General features: G+C 34.9%; 1 protein-coding gene across 3 annotated transcripts in view; it reads left to right on the forward strand.

The window, feature by feature from the left end:
• The window catches only part of Uimc1 (ubiquitin interaction motif containing 1), a 122,875-nt gene that overhangs the window by 59,287 nt on the left and 48,915 nt on the right, over positions 1 to 14,673 (forward strand). For 2 of the 3 annotated variants that reach the window (XM_077797080.1, XM_077797083.1), the window contains exons 4-7: positions 5,956 to 6,080; positions 6,907 to 7,012; positions 7,307 to 8,043; positions 13,114 to 13,178. In XM_077797080.1, the coding sequence (XP_077653206.1) occupies positions 5,956 to 6,080; positions 6,907 to 7,012; positions 7,307 to 8,043; positions 13,114 to 13,178 (1,033 nt within the window). The remainder of the gene's footprint in view (positions 1 to 5,955; positions 6,081 to 6,906; positions 7,013 to 7,306; positions 8,044 to 13,113; positions 13,179 to 14,673) is intronic. The other variant, XM_077797086.1, reaches the window with a different exon arrangement.

The following is a 14,673-nucleotide window of genomic DNA, read 5'->3' on the forward strand; positions in this document are numbered from 1 at the left end:
TTTTATTATTTCCACCTAATTATTGGTGGGGTTTTCTATCAGAAATTGTCATGTTTTCTTCTCATTATTTAAATTTTATTAGAAACCATCTAACTGTGTTAAGTTTTGTTTACACTTATATGATTAATATTACTCAGCCTTTCAATGTGTTATACCTGGGCTGGAGAATGTTTGGGAATAGTGTTCTCATTATAATACATGAGTGAGTCTTTCCAGGGATATTTGGTTTTAAGTTCATTACTGCTAGAATGTTGATAAGTTGTGAGATCTAAAAAGAAAAAGACCAATCCAGGCCGATCAAGATAAAGTAGAATGAGAAAGGAAAAAACACAGGGAAAAAACAGTGAGACATAATTATTTCTACTTCTTATAGTAAAGTAAGAGGAAATGAAATATTCCTTGAATTGAAAAATAATTTTGTGTCTTTCTTGCACTAGTTTTTGACTGTCCTTAAAAATTTTAATTTATATAAAAATACAAATCCTAAAAAGTATTATTTAGTTAGTTTTGACAGTCATATATACCCTTATAAGCATCACTCAAATCAAGGATATGAAAATTTGTCACCTCCCAAAATTCTCTGTTTTCCCTTTCTAATAATTTTCTTACCTCCTGCCCTGTACATCTCCAGAGACAACCACTTTCTGATTTCCATCATTAATTAGTGTGTTTATTGTTGGTGAACTTGATGCAAATGAAATCATGCAAGTAGTTTTTTTGTGTGTGTATGTGTGTTGAACTTCTTTAGGCATAATAGTCTTTCTATTTTCTCTGTATATATTTTAGTGGGTATTTATGTAAACAAGAATATTTCCCTACATATTCATAATAAAAACATGAAAATCATGAATTTAACATTGATATATTACTACCATGTAATATCAGCCCAGTTTAAGTTTTCCCAGTTGTCTTTCATAGCAGTCACATGTTTTCTTTTATGTTACTCCTTCAGTCTGGACCTTTATGAGCTTGATTCTTTCTAAGATGATAGGCCAGTTATCTTGTAAGATGCTCCTTAATTGTTTTTTGTAAAATATTGTTATAAACTCAGGATATGGTCTTTGGTAGTTATTTCACAGAGCTGATGCTGTTCCCCCTACTCCAGGAGGAGTGTGTGTGGGGGAATACCAGGATTGAATCCAAGAGTACTTAACCACTGAGTCAGATCCCCAACCGGTTTTATTCATTTTGAGACCATGTCTCATTAAGTTGCTTAGGGCCATGCTAAGTTGCTAAGGCTGGCTGTTCTTGAACCTGCAATCCTCCTGCCTCAGCCTCCCGAGTTGCTGGGATTACGGGCATATGCTCCACACCTGGCTGCTGTTTTGCTTTTTATTATAGTTTGTAAGGTGGTGTATACTTTCAACTTGTCTTACTGATGGTATTCACTGTGATTACATGATTAAGGTAGTTTAATCAGATTTCTGCACTATAGAGCTACTGTTTTCCTTTTTGTAATTAATATGTACTTTGTAAGGAGTTATTTTGAATCTAGGTAAATAAATCATTCCTTATAAAATTTTCAGTTCTTTTATTTATAGTTGTTTTGGATTCATGTTTTTCTTTATTTTAGTCAGTGGGTTATAATCTCTTATTATCATTATTTTTATGCATGTGGCAGCCATAGAAGTATGCTATATGGATTTCCTTTCAAGAAGGAGCTTGCTGTTCAGCTGCAAAGAGTATAGTTAGTTGATAGCTTCCGGTTTCAGCATGTTTAGGATCTGCTTCAACTTCAGAGCTGAGGCTAGGCTCTTACCAGGCAGCCAGTAGGCAGTGACTAAGCATGACACACAAACTAGGGTCAGGCTATTTCTCTCCAAAATAAAATTATTCTAGTGATCAGTCTGCTCTGGAGCTCCCTGCTGAGTTGGCTATATATCAGGTCTGCATTGCTGAGGCTCTCCTTGCCTATTCTTACTTCCTTTTTTCTTTTATGGATACTAGATTTTCTGCCTAATTCTGCTTCCAATTTCTTTTCTCTTTTACAGTCCTTACAACCCTTACCTCAGTATATTCTATCTCACTCCATCTCAGTGTCTGTTTTTTGGAGGGTCCAACTTATACAATGCTAAACTGTCCGCAATTTGGCCAATGGAGGCCATTTAGAATGAAGCCAGCTTATGGTCCCCATTTGACCTAACCCATCTTTCTTGAACACTCATCCTGCTTTCTGGTACAAGAAGATGTTCTAGACTTATTTTGAGCCTTCCCTTCTTCACCCTTGGAATCAGCCATTTCAGAGCCTTAATTCCTTTGAAAAATGATATCTGGAAGCCAAGATTTGGCTCTAAGAAAGCTCATTGGTATGAATGTTGTTGTTCCTGGTCCTTCTTAGCATATAAAGCTAGGGTATAGGGGCTGGGGATGTGGCTCAAGCGGTAGCGTGCTCGCCTGGCATGCATGCGGCCCAGGTTTGATCCTCAGCACCACATATAAACAAAGATGTTGTGTCTGCCGAAAACTAAAAAATAAATAATAAAAAAAATTCTCTCTCTCTCTCTCTCTCTCATCTCTCTTGTCTCTTTCTCTCTCTCTCTTTAAAAAAAAATTTTTAAAAAGCTAGGGTATTGATACATGTAAATACATATATACCTACCTACATATATGTAGAACCATATTTATATCTACATTTATTTTTATATTTATATTAAAAGAATGAGTTTATATTGATTCTTTTATTCCAATACTTGTGATTCTTTCTAAATATGTCACTCCTCTGAAGACAAAAACCTGTTTTCTGTTAGTCTTAATTTATTATTTCATTAGTCCCTTCATATACTACTGACTCTCCATCTCCTCTGCCACCTCCTCACCTGTGTGGATACCTTCCTCATCTCCCTGGGGCTCCAACACCGTCTACCAGGCCACTTCCCAGTGTGGATGCTCTTTTACCAGTTTTTTTTTTTTTAAACAAAAACTTTTTTAATGTGGTACAGTGCCCTGAATGTGCTACACAGGTGCTCTACCACTAAGCTACAACCCCAACCAACTAGTTTCTAAAATCTGTTATCCCATTGATAGAAGTTTGCAGTATTTCTAGTTTTTTCCTATTATGTATAAAACTTATACAAACAGTCTTGTATAAATCATCTTTTGGACATATTTTTTGTTGTTGGGTCATAGTGTAGGTGTATTTTAACTTTATAACAAATTGCCAATTTTCCAAACTGACTACTCCCTGAAGCAGTCTATGAACATTCCAGTTGCTCTATAGTCTTAAGAACATTTGATGTTGTTGTCTTTTTTTTTTTGGCCAATACCTTCATTTTATTTATTTATTTATTTTTATGTGGTGCTGAAGATCAAACCCAGTGCCTACACATGCCACCTGAGTGTGCTACTACTGAGCCACAACCTCAGCCCCGTTGTCAGACTTTTTAATGTGTTCTGTTATGTATGTAGCAATCTCTCTTTCTTGTTTAATTTGTATTTTCCTGATGAATAATGAGCACTTTTTTTATGTGTCCTTGCACTGTGTTGCATATTTTACTTTGTGAAGTGTCTATTCCTCTTTCTAAAAATTGGGTCATTTGTCTTTATTAGTGAGTTATAATGTTTTTTATGGTAGTATTACAAATAATTTCTCTAATTCTGTGACTTGCCTATTCATTTTTTTTTTCAGTAGTGTCTTTTGTTAAGCAGAAGATTTTAATTTCTGTGTCTATTTTTTGGATTTCGTCTAAGAAATCTCTGCCCACCCTGGGATTGCAAAACTTTCTTTTATGAATTTGAGGTTCTACTTTTGTGTTTAGGTATATACCTAAAATAATTTTCAGATGTGGTTTAAAATAGTCATCAGTTTTATTTTTTTCCATAGTTTTTCCAGTTATTCTGCCATGTTTATTGAAAAAACTTTCCTTTGTGCTTTGAGATAGCCTTGGAACCTTTATAGAAAATTATTTGTATGAGTATTTCCTGTCAACTTTGTTTCAGTGATCTGTTTGATACTTAGGCCACAGCTATACTATCTTGATTAGTAAGTATACCAAGTTTTGATGTCAGAGTAATTTCTCTGTCTTTATTCTTTCTAAAGATTAGTATTTATATTAAATAAATATAAATAAATACTTTGGCTATTCCAGATTTTTTGCATTTCCATATAAATTTTAGTATTTCCATATGAATTTCAGAATTATTTTCAGTTTTATTAAAACGCATGTAGGAATTTTAAGGTTTAATTGAATCTACAATGCAAATAACTTTTATGACAGACACGAGTAATATTTATTGAGTAACAACTAGCCAGGTAACCTTTAAAATTTTTTTATTAATAGACTATTTTTTAGAGAAGTTTTAAGTTCACAACAAAAATAAGTGGAAAGTTTAGGGAATTCCTGTATGTCTCCTGCCCCTTCACATATTAAGCTTCCACCATTGTCAACATCTAGCACCAGAATGTTACATTTGTTATATTAAATGAATATATATTATGTCACTAAAGTCATTAAGTAAATGATTACTTAATAATAATTATGTTGTTATAATTTAGATAGGTGCTAAAAAATATAAGTGAACTCATCTGGAGAATTAAATAGCAGAAGGGTATTGTCGGGTCGTTCTAGGTCATGATATAAATATTGAACATATTTTAAAAATAACACAAAATTAACAGAGATAAAGGAATCCCTAAAGTTGGATCCAAACAAAAAATATACCCAAATTGAATTTGAAATGATCTTAATGAAAATGGAAACATACAAAATTTGTGGAATACAACAAAAGCAACATTTACAAGGAAATTAATAGCTTTATATGAAGAAGAAAAGCTTAAAACCAGTGATCCAAGCTTCCCATTTTAAGATGTGATAATATGGAGAGTAAAATAACCCAAAGTTAGTGAAAAGAAAGAAATATGGCAAAAAATCAATGAAATAAAACATAGCCTACAACTGAGAAAAAAATTAAAAATAAGTTCTATAAAAAGTTCAATAAAATGCATAAGCCTCTAACTAGACAGATCAAGGAAAAGAAAACACATTAACAGCATCAGTATTGTAAAAGGGGACAACATTTCTGATTCTGCATTCACAGAAAGAATGATAAAGGAATACGGTAAATTTATTTGATACCAGTAAATACTACAGGTTGGATCATGCATTCTGAATGGAAGTGATATCATCCTTAAGGTGACAAAATTGATTTTTGGAAGGCAAGATCCACTGAATATCTTGATGTGTAAGACTTTTCATAGAAACAGTGGGGCCAATGGCTCTTTAAATTAGACCTCAACTCTTGACTTATAAACTTAGGGAACTGTCTAAATCAGAATCACCTCTTCCTACCCCAACCAAATTATGCCTATTCAATTCTTTGATTATATTTAGCATATATCTATTGTGTTTGTTTATTGATGTTCCACTTCCATATTTGGCCAGTGAGGGTTTCTTTTTTTTTTTTTTAAAGTTTGGCTCCTAAGTTCTTTTGTAGTGTTTTGATGAATATCTTGCTCACAGCTTTGAAAAATATTCTAGCTCATCTTGTATGTTTCATGCTCTAGACTAGGAATCAAACATTCCTTCATTGTACTACAATTGATTTTTACTAGGAATGTTCTCCATTATTGGATATATCAGAGGGTTCTGAAGAGTAGAATTATTCTGGTTAAATGTTGGGCATAAAGCAGTATGGTATTTATTCATTCATCAGGTATTTATTAATTATTTATCATGTGCCATTCTCACTGATGCTGAAGATATAATGAACAACACAGGCAAAGACAATATCTTTAGGACCTTACCCAGGGTTCTTGTAACTGTTGCTAATGATCTTGACCAACACTTCACCTTTTGTGGTTTTCTTCATTTATTAGATTACAAAATTGTACTCAATGGCTTTTAGTGTCCTTAGTTTAAAAGTTAAGGATTCTGTTTTTGTTATTGTTGTTGTTATTTGTTTCCAGGCTAATTCATTGTTTGTGGTATCCTTTTCTCTCTTTTCCCTATCCTCTTACAGAGATGACAGAAGAAGAGCAGTTTGCTCTGGCTCTTAAAATGAGTGAGCAGGAAGCTAGGGAGGTGAACAGCCAGGAGGAGGAAGAAGAGGAGCTCTTGAGAAAAGCCATTGCTGAAAGCCTGAATGTAAATATGCTATGCTGAAAGAGTTTGTGGGATTTATCAGCAATGTTTTTTGACTTCTACATTGTTATAATTGCATTAGGAACTAGCTGTGGTATTTTATAGAGTTTTCAACTAACAGATATTTCCCATAATAATTTTTAATATCCATGTTGAATTGTTGGTTAACCCAAATTGAAATATTTCATAAATACTTAAGTTTTCTTCTGCCCACAGCTTTTTTGAGTCTGTTGCTTAAAAGAACCATAGCAAGTTGACAGTTCCTAAAAAGAGTTAGAGAACACCAAGAATTCCAAAAGAAGCAAGATCAGATGTTTACCTCCCCTGATTTGTGGAGAGAACAAAGGAATGGGTAGTTTTTAAAATAATGTTAAGTTGTGATTTGAATATGTACAATTCAAATTATTTTAAATATTAAGGTACTTGCCAAAGGCAGGTTCTGAGCCATCCTTGATTTTTTGGTTGTTATTTTGAGATGGGGCCTTGAAATGTTATCTAAACTGGCCTCGAACTTGCAGGTTCAAGTGGTCTTCCTGCTCAATCTCCCAAGTAGCTGGAACTGTAGGCATGTGCCACTGCATCCAGCCCAAGCCATCATTTATGCCATTCGCCCCTCGTATTTGAAAAGGGAATAGTATAGTGATCTAGTATAGCACTTTGCACATAGGCATTCAGTACATGTTATGGAATTCATTTGAATTGAGCATCTACATGTTGGAGAAGAAAAACTCCTAGGGGCAGTGGCTTCCCCTTATTGTCCTTCCTGTGACTCTTCATATATAGCTGTTTTAATAATAAACTTGGTCTGGTGTGGGATCACTTGTTTCAGACTTGCCGGCCTTCTGATGCCTCTGCTACCAGATCTCGACCTCTGGCCACTGGACCATCTTCACAGTCCCACCAAGAGAAAACCACAGACTCTGGGACCACTGAAGGCATGTTCTGGTTCCTTCTACTCATCAACTATAACCGTATCACAGGGATCTCATTTTGAGAGTAGAAATGCCCAAAATCCCTTTGGTGATGTTAAAGAGGTTCAAACAGAAAGTAGTTGAGATCTCACTAATATCCAATGTACTTTTATCTCCAAGGAAAATCCAACCTTTGGTTAAACCCAAAGAAGAGCTTTTCTTACCCACATTTTATAATTCTTGGTAAGTGATAGCTTACCAACCCCCTCTTAATTAAAAAGTTTGTCCTTAGCCCTACTTTTTCTCAAATACCTACAGGCATATGGCAGCTGGTACCTCCATCACTGTTTAAAGGCTCACATATCAGTCAGGGAAACGAGGCTGAGGAAAGAGAGGAGCCTTGGGACCACACTGAAAACACTGAAGAGGAGCCGGTCTCTGGCAGCTCAGGAAGCTGGGACCAGTCAAGCCAGCCAGTGTTTGAGAATGAGAACGTTAAATGTTTTGACAGATGTACTGGCCACTTGGCTGAGCACACAAAGTGTGGGAAGCCACAGGAAAGTACTGGGAGGGGTTGTGCTTTTCTCAAAGCTGCCCAGGGTAGGGGGGACACATCTAGGCACTGTCTGCCTACCCCAGCAGATGCCAAAGTTCTTCAGGACACTGGGGGAAATGTGCACTACTTCTGGGGTATTCCATTCTGCCCTGCTGGAGTAGACCCTAATCAATATACCAAGGTCATTCTCTGCCAGTTGGAGGTTTATCAAAAGAGCTTAAAAATGGCTCAGAGGCAGCTTTTAAAAAAAAAAGGGTTTGGGGAACCAGTGTTACCTAGCCCTCCTTCTCTGATCCAGAATGAATGTGGCCAAGGAGATCAGGCTAGTGAAAAAAATGAAGGCATCTCAGAAGATATGGGAGATGAAGACACAGAGGAGAGGCAGGAGTCTAGGGCATCTGTCTGGCACTCAAAACCCAAGGATTTCCAAGAAAGCCCAATTAAAAGCTTGAAACAGAAACTTTTGTTGGAGGAAGAACCAACAACCAGTCATGGTCAGGTAAGGGTCAGTGATGCTGTAATTAAGGATGATTTATTCACAGATTAAACAAGGATTATTTTAGCTTTTTGTATTTTTTGTCGTTCCCTCCAATGATTAAAGTAATACATGCTCTCTAAAGAAAATTAGTAAAGTACAGAATATAAAGAATTACTTATAATTCCACTACCAACAGGCAATCATCACTATTTCTATACATATAAAATATAATTTTCCACTTAATTTTTGAACAAAATGAAGACTGTTCAGTATAAACTTTTTTCCTTTCCCCCACCTTATGGTTTATTCTAGGTCTTTTCCTATTTATTAAATACACTTGAAAACCTTCTATCATATGGGTATATCATAATTTATTATTATTTAAAAATTTTATTTCTAAAAAGCTACTTTTGACTAGGTAATATTCACAGGGACAAAAATTCAAAAATTTAAAAATCTTGTCTCTACCCTCCAGCCAACCATTTCTCCTCTCTGGACTCAATCTGTGTTACTAGTTTCTGGTACATCCTTCCAAGGAATTTATATACCATAAGTGTTATACATATTCTTTTCCCCACTGTTTTTACACAAACAATAGCATACTAAACACTTTATTCTGCCCTTGCCTTTTAAATTTAATATCTATGAGATTGTGTTATAATAGTACATAATGAATTTCTTCATTTGTTAATCTTTTTTCTTTTTGGATGTGGAATATACCATGTGTGAATTAATCATAGTTTGTTTTATCCAATAATGGTCTATTAGTGAACATTTAAGTTCTTCCAATATTTCCTATTACAAACAGCACTGCAGTGATTTTTCTTAAACATTTCATCCACATGGGAGATATTTGTAGGATAATCTCATGTTGATATAGCTGGTAGATCAAAGGATATCTGCATTTATAATTTTGTTAGATATTGTCAAACTTTCCTCCTTAGAAGTTGTATACATTTACACGACCACCAGCAATGTATGAATATAGTTTCTTTGTACCCATACCAGTATAGCATTATCAGACTTCTTGAACATTGCCAATCTGAGAGATGAAAAAGGTATTTCAATGTAGTCTTTTTTCCTTTTTTCTTTTTTGCAGTGTTGGGGATTAAACCCAGGGCTTCATACCTGCTAGGCAAGCACTCTGCCTCTGAGCTTATACTCCCAGCCCTTATGTTAGTACATTATTGAATTTTTAACTTACAATACGAATGTAATCATTTTCTTATATTAAAATTATCTATAGTTTTTCCTTTTTTTTTTTTTGGTACCAGGGATTGCACCTAGGGGTACTTAATCACTGAGCCACATCCTCAGCTCTTTTTTAGTTTTTATTTGGAGACAGGGTCTCAGTAAGTTGCTTAGGGCCTCACTAAATTGCTGAGGCTGGCTTTGAACTTGCTGTCCTCCTGCCTTAGCCTCCTGAGCTGCTAGGATTACAGGTGGTGCCATGATGCCCAGCCTAGATTTCATTAAAAAAAATATATATATATATATATATATTTTTTAGTCATAGGTGGACACAATATCTTTATTTTACTTTATGTGGTGCTGAGGATCGAACCCAGTGCCTCATGTATGCTAGGCGAGCACTCTACCTCTGAGCCACAACCCCAGCCCCCTAGATTTTATTTTTATATATTTTTAAAAATTTTTTAATCACTGGATATTTTGGTTGTGTGAAACTTAGATCTGTGTGAAACTTTTCTTCATTCAAAGTCAGTGCCCTTGGGTATAGGGAGCCAGAAAAATACTATATTAAAGAAGGGGGCTTGGGTTGTGGCTCAGCAATAGAGTGTTCACCTTGCACGTGAGAGACCCTGAGTTTGAGCCTCAGCACCACATAAAAATAAATAAGTGAAATAAGGTAATGTGTTCAACTACAACTAAAAAATAAATATGAAAAAAATTGCATTATTTGTTTAAAAAAAAAGAATTGTGAACATACAGACTCGCTATTTATTGCCACATTGCTTTTCAGAAAGATTGTTCAAATTTGTATTTCCTCGCTCTAGCAGTATATGAAAATACATGGTTCACTACAGCCATGCTAACATTTAAAAAAATAAAACAAACTTACTGATTATACAGGCAAATAATGAAAATATTATATTCATAATTTTCCCTTTTATCCTGATCTCTTGCTTTCAGGAATTGTGTGTATAAGGAATTTGGGTGTTTATAATTTCTGTTGAACATGACTTTGTTGGAGTTGCCCATTTGTGTAACTCTTTAGCTGATAGAGATAGCAAGAGAGTCTCAGGAATTGAGACTCAGAAAAAACATTTACCTTTGGTCAAATGGCATAGTCTGTAATGAAAGTTATTAAAACTTTATAATCAGATTATTGCTCGTTTCTGGCATTGCTTCGACAAGGAAAATTGTTAATGAAGATAAGAGGTCACCTCAGTGGCATTATGGCAGGGAGATGTTGATGTGGTCACTACTTTTCAGAGTCTGATCCTTAATTTTTCAGTCTAGGTGCTGGAACTTATTTCCAGAAATTACCACATTGTGTGGAGTTGTGACTGTTACTTAGCCAAACTTCAAGCTGATGTATATACACCAAATGACACATTTCTTATGGAATAAAGACATTTTTAGTGACCAGACTACTCAGATCCACCATATATTGTACCTCTTTCTATGATGAATGTATCTAGAAAGCTGAAATAATAATCAGAAAATGGAAACTTGAAGAGATGGTTTAACTAGTCTATGGAAAGACCTGATAAGCGATCATTGCCTTCCAACAGAGGCCATTTCTGTGATGACTGGCTGATGGTTTAATTCATTTTCATTTCCCGGGCCATGGTGTTGAAAACATTACTTGAGTTTGATCTTTGGATTTTTCTTTTTTAAGTTTCAATCAAACTATCCCATTCCTGTAACTTATTTCTTTAAGTATAAAATGCAATATCTTGATTAGGCCACAGATTCTTTAGAGCTTTATTTCTACATTTTCCTGTTCACTTTATTTAGATTTAGGTAGTCTAATCAAATTTGGTTGCACATTTTGCTATCTTATTTTCATATTCTAAAAGAACCTCACTGTACAGCTAAATTCAGTTGAGTTCCATTTAAGGTATAACTTTAGAAATTAAAATAGTTTACTCAAATGAATACATTCTTGGGATTTCTTGTTGAAATGGTTGGGAAGATGATCATTTATGTAAACGACATAACAGTAGTGGTTCAAACATGGATTTTGGGTTCAGGAAAGTGCCAGCTCCACTTTTGATCAGTTGTCTAATTTTGTGCAAATTATTTAACATTGAAGTTTAATTTTCCTCATTTCTAAAATAATAATTTTTGCTTCATAAGGTTCTTGTGGAGATTTCAGGATAATGGATGTAAAATGAATAGGCCTGGCACTTAAAAGGTGAACAATAATTTTTAAAACAATTACACTGGCAGAGCTGGAGATATGTTCAACCTAAGGTGGATATGGAAGTGTCTTATAACTGATTTTTTCAAATGATTGTTTCTGAAGTCTTAGGGCTTAGTCATCTAGTAATTCTAAGTCAGCAAAATTCTATTAAGTGGACACTAGGTGTCAGTGTTCACTGTTTTTTTTTTTTAAAGATTCTAAAAAGGAACTTGTAAGTTCAAACAAAATCAGGCTAAGTATTGATTGCTGTTTTAGTTCTTTTGATAGTTTTAATCAGCTCATTTTTCATAATAACTACATTCTTGATCTGTACAACTATGCCTTCTTCTTGACTTAAGACTTGATTCAGCTACCCCACCGCCACCCTCTCCCCAGAAACTTTTTTTTTTTTTTTTTTTTTTTTGGTGCTGAGGATTGAACCCAAGGCCTTGTGCATGCAAAGCAAGCACTCTAGCAACTGAGCCATATTGCCAGCCCTCCCTTCCCTTTTTAAAAAGGTGTATTTCATCATTTACCTAAGTGGTAGAGAGATGACTAATTTGTTTAGGTTATTTATCCTGTTAGGAAACTCTGAACACTTCAGCCAGTAGCTTTATATCTACTGGAAGAAGCTTCACAGACAAGGTACTTTGTCAGAAGTCTACTTAAGGTAAAAGTAGCTGCTTTTTCTGTACATCAACATTCAATGTGTTGATAATTTGCACTGATTCTACCATGAGTCAATGCAAATGTGTTTTTCTTATTTCAGTCCCAGTCATTGCATTGCTTTTTTTTTCTATTGTTTCTTTATTTTTGAAGAATTTTGTCTACTAGGGGTTGAACCCAGAGGCACTTTACCACTGACCTACATCTCTAGCCTTTTTTAAATTTTTTATTTTGAGATAGGCTTTCACTAAGTTGCTGATGCTGGCCCAAACTTGTGATTCTTCTGCCTCAACTTTCCAGTCAGCAAGATTACAGGCATGCACCACCCACCTGGCCATTGTATTTCTTAAAAGGTATCTTTATAGTTAGGTAGCCATACCTTAATGGCAGATTTGTAGCAAAAAGAATCTTTATAGCTTTCCCTTTGGAATGTCCTATGTTATGTCCTAGCTGTGCTCAGAGAGGTAGCTTTCATGGGTCACAGTGTTTTTCCCAGCTCAGTATTTCTGTTGAAAACTGGACTTTTCTATTTTTCCCTCCCACAACAAAAGCTTTATAATTGTTTTTCTGGTATCATAATACATTCGACTTACTAATTAATATTTATGTAGGTCTTGCATTTTACAAAGTACATTGCATAATTATCTTGCTTAATTCTCATAATAATAATCTGTGTTAATACTTAAGATGAGAAAAGAGATTCAGATATGACTTACCCAAAATTACAGTTAGTAGGTGATCTAGATCTGATTCAAATACCAGTCTTTCATCTCCACAGGGTATGTTTTCTTTTTACTGAAACTTAATGACTTAAGAAAAATGTTTTATATTTATTGCTGAGTGATAATGTTGAACGATTACTATTATTTTTGAGGCGAGGATTGTGCTGGGGATATAACCAGGACTTCATATGGGCTAGGCAAGCACTCTATCACTAAACTACATCCTAGGCCTGTTTTTTTCTTTTCTTTCTTTCTTTTTTTTTTTTTTTTTAAAGAAGGAGAAACCAGTTCATCTGTGCCTGTGTATTTAGGATGTTACATATTTCTTTGCAGTCTTCCCAAGGGCTATTTGTTGAAGAAACTTCTGAAGAAGGAAACTCTGTACCTGCCTCACAAAGGTGAGATTGCATGTTGTTGTGAGTTCCAGACTCTTCTGATGGTATCAACATAAAGAAGATGAACCACATGAATGAGACTACATCTGGACAACTTGCTACGGAACTTTTAACTCTTTTATAATATAAGCACAGACTAGGAGAAATCATTACTGTCTCCAAGTTTTCAAATATTCATCTCATAAAAGCCTAGAATATTGAGTCTGGAAGAGATCTTAGAGGTTTTCTTGTCCACCCTAGTTATTTTGGCATAAATCCCATTTATCTTACTCCTGAAAAGTGGTCATCCTGCTTCTCTTAACTAACCCTAGCTTCCTTTACCAATTTGAAGTCTTTATGGGCCTTGTATTCTTCTTATCTATTTCTCCATTTGTTACTCTTCTTATGCTTACTTCCAAACCTTGTATATCTTTTAAATCTACTCTCAAGACTTACATCCTCTTTGATGCCTATAATTATATTATTCAGGCCACATAGATCCTATGCCACTTTTAATTTGTTTGTATCTCATCTTTTCTACAAATGGATTTATTTGTATTACCTCCTCCATTAATTTTTACTGCTGATTTGTTGATAGGGTTACCTTCTAAGTCTTCTTATTTTAAAAATGGATGATGACTGATTGGTTATAAACTGTGATATTAACTGGATCAGTTTTCCAACTACTTTCTCCCTTTGTTTGATAGTTGAGTTTTGGGAATTTCTCAAGAATATAGTTTTGTATTAAGTGATTGTCATCTCCTATATAGAAGTTGAGGTCCAGTGCCATTTGCTGTAATGTAGGTAGTGTTCTTTCTTAGGCTTTTGGTGGACAGTACTAAGTATTTCTTCTTGGGCTGAAGAATATGGCTTTGGTTGATTCTCCTGTGGTTAAGACAGTTTTAGAAGTGTTTTTAACTGGAGTAGGCCTTCTGTTCCCTGTAGACCTTTCTGCTTTATTGTGGTGAGTCTGTGCAGAGCAGATGTAGGTTTTTAATAAATGATTATACACTTTGTCACCAGGAGAGAGTTGAAATTGCAGGCAATGTGGTTTGACTTCAAATTGATTAGCCCATTTTATAAATGTCAGCAAATTGTTTTGTGATGGACCCTTTGAATAGAACCCTAATGTTACATGCAGAGTAAACTGTCTGGCTTGGGTTTGTAACAAATGCTATGAGATGTTTTATTTAGAGAGAGAAATCACTTGTGGTTTCCTGTCAAGATTTAGTTATTTATCTTGAGTCAGTGATGGCTGTTCTCTCTTTGTGGTTCTTGGTTGATATGAGAATTTGTGTTTTTAAGCGTCTTCTTGCATACTTGATCAAACTAATCATAAAGTTCTGTGAAGCATGAGAGTAGTAGTTCAGATGCTCAGATCTCTGAGCCATGTGTTTCTGTGTCAGGAGGAGTTAGCATTCCATGAACAGGCAGGGAAAACCAGAAGGTTGGATGAGGGAAGCTATTCATAATTAAGTTTTCCTTGGAAGAGAGATTGAATTTATATGGACAGATTTTT

This window comes from Urocitellus parryii, chromosome 1 (assembly GCF_045843805.1).
Source record: "Urocitellus parryii isolate mUroPar1 chromosome 1, mUroPar1.hap1, whole genome shotgun sequence".
Classification (NCBI taxonomy): domain Eukaryota; kingdom Metazoa; phylum Chordata; class Mammalia; order Rodentia; family Sciuridae; genus Urocitellus; species Urocitellus parryii.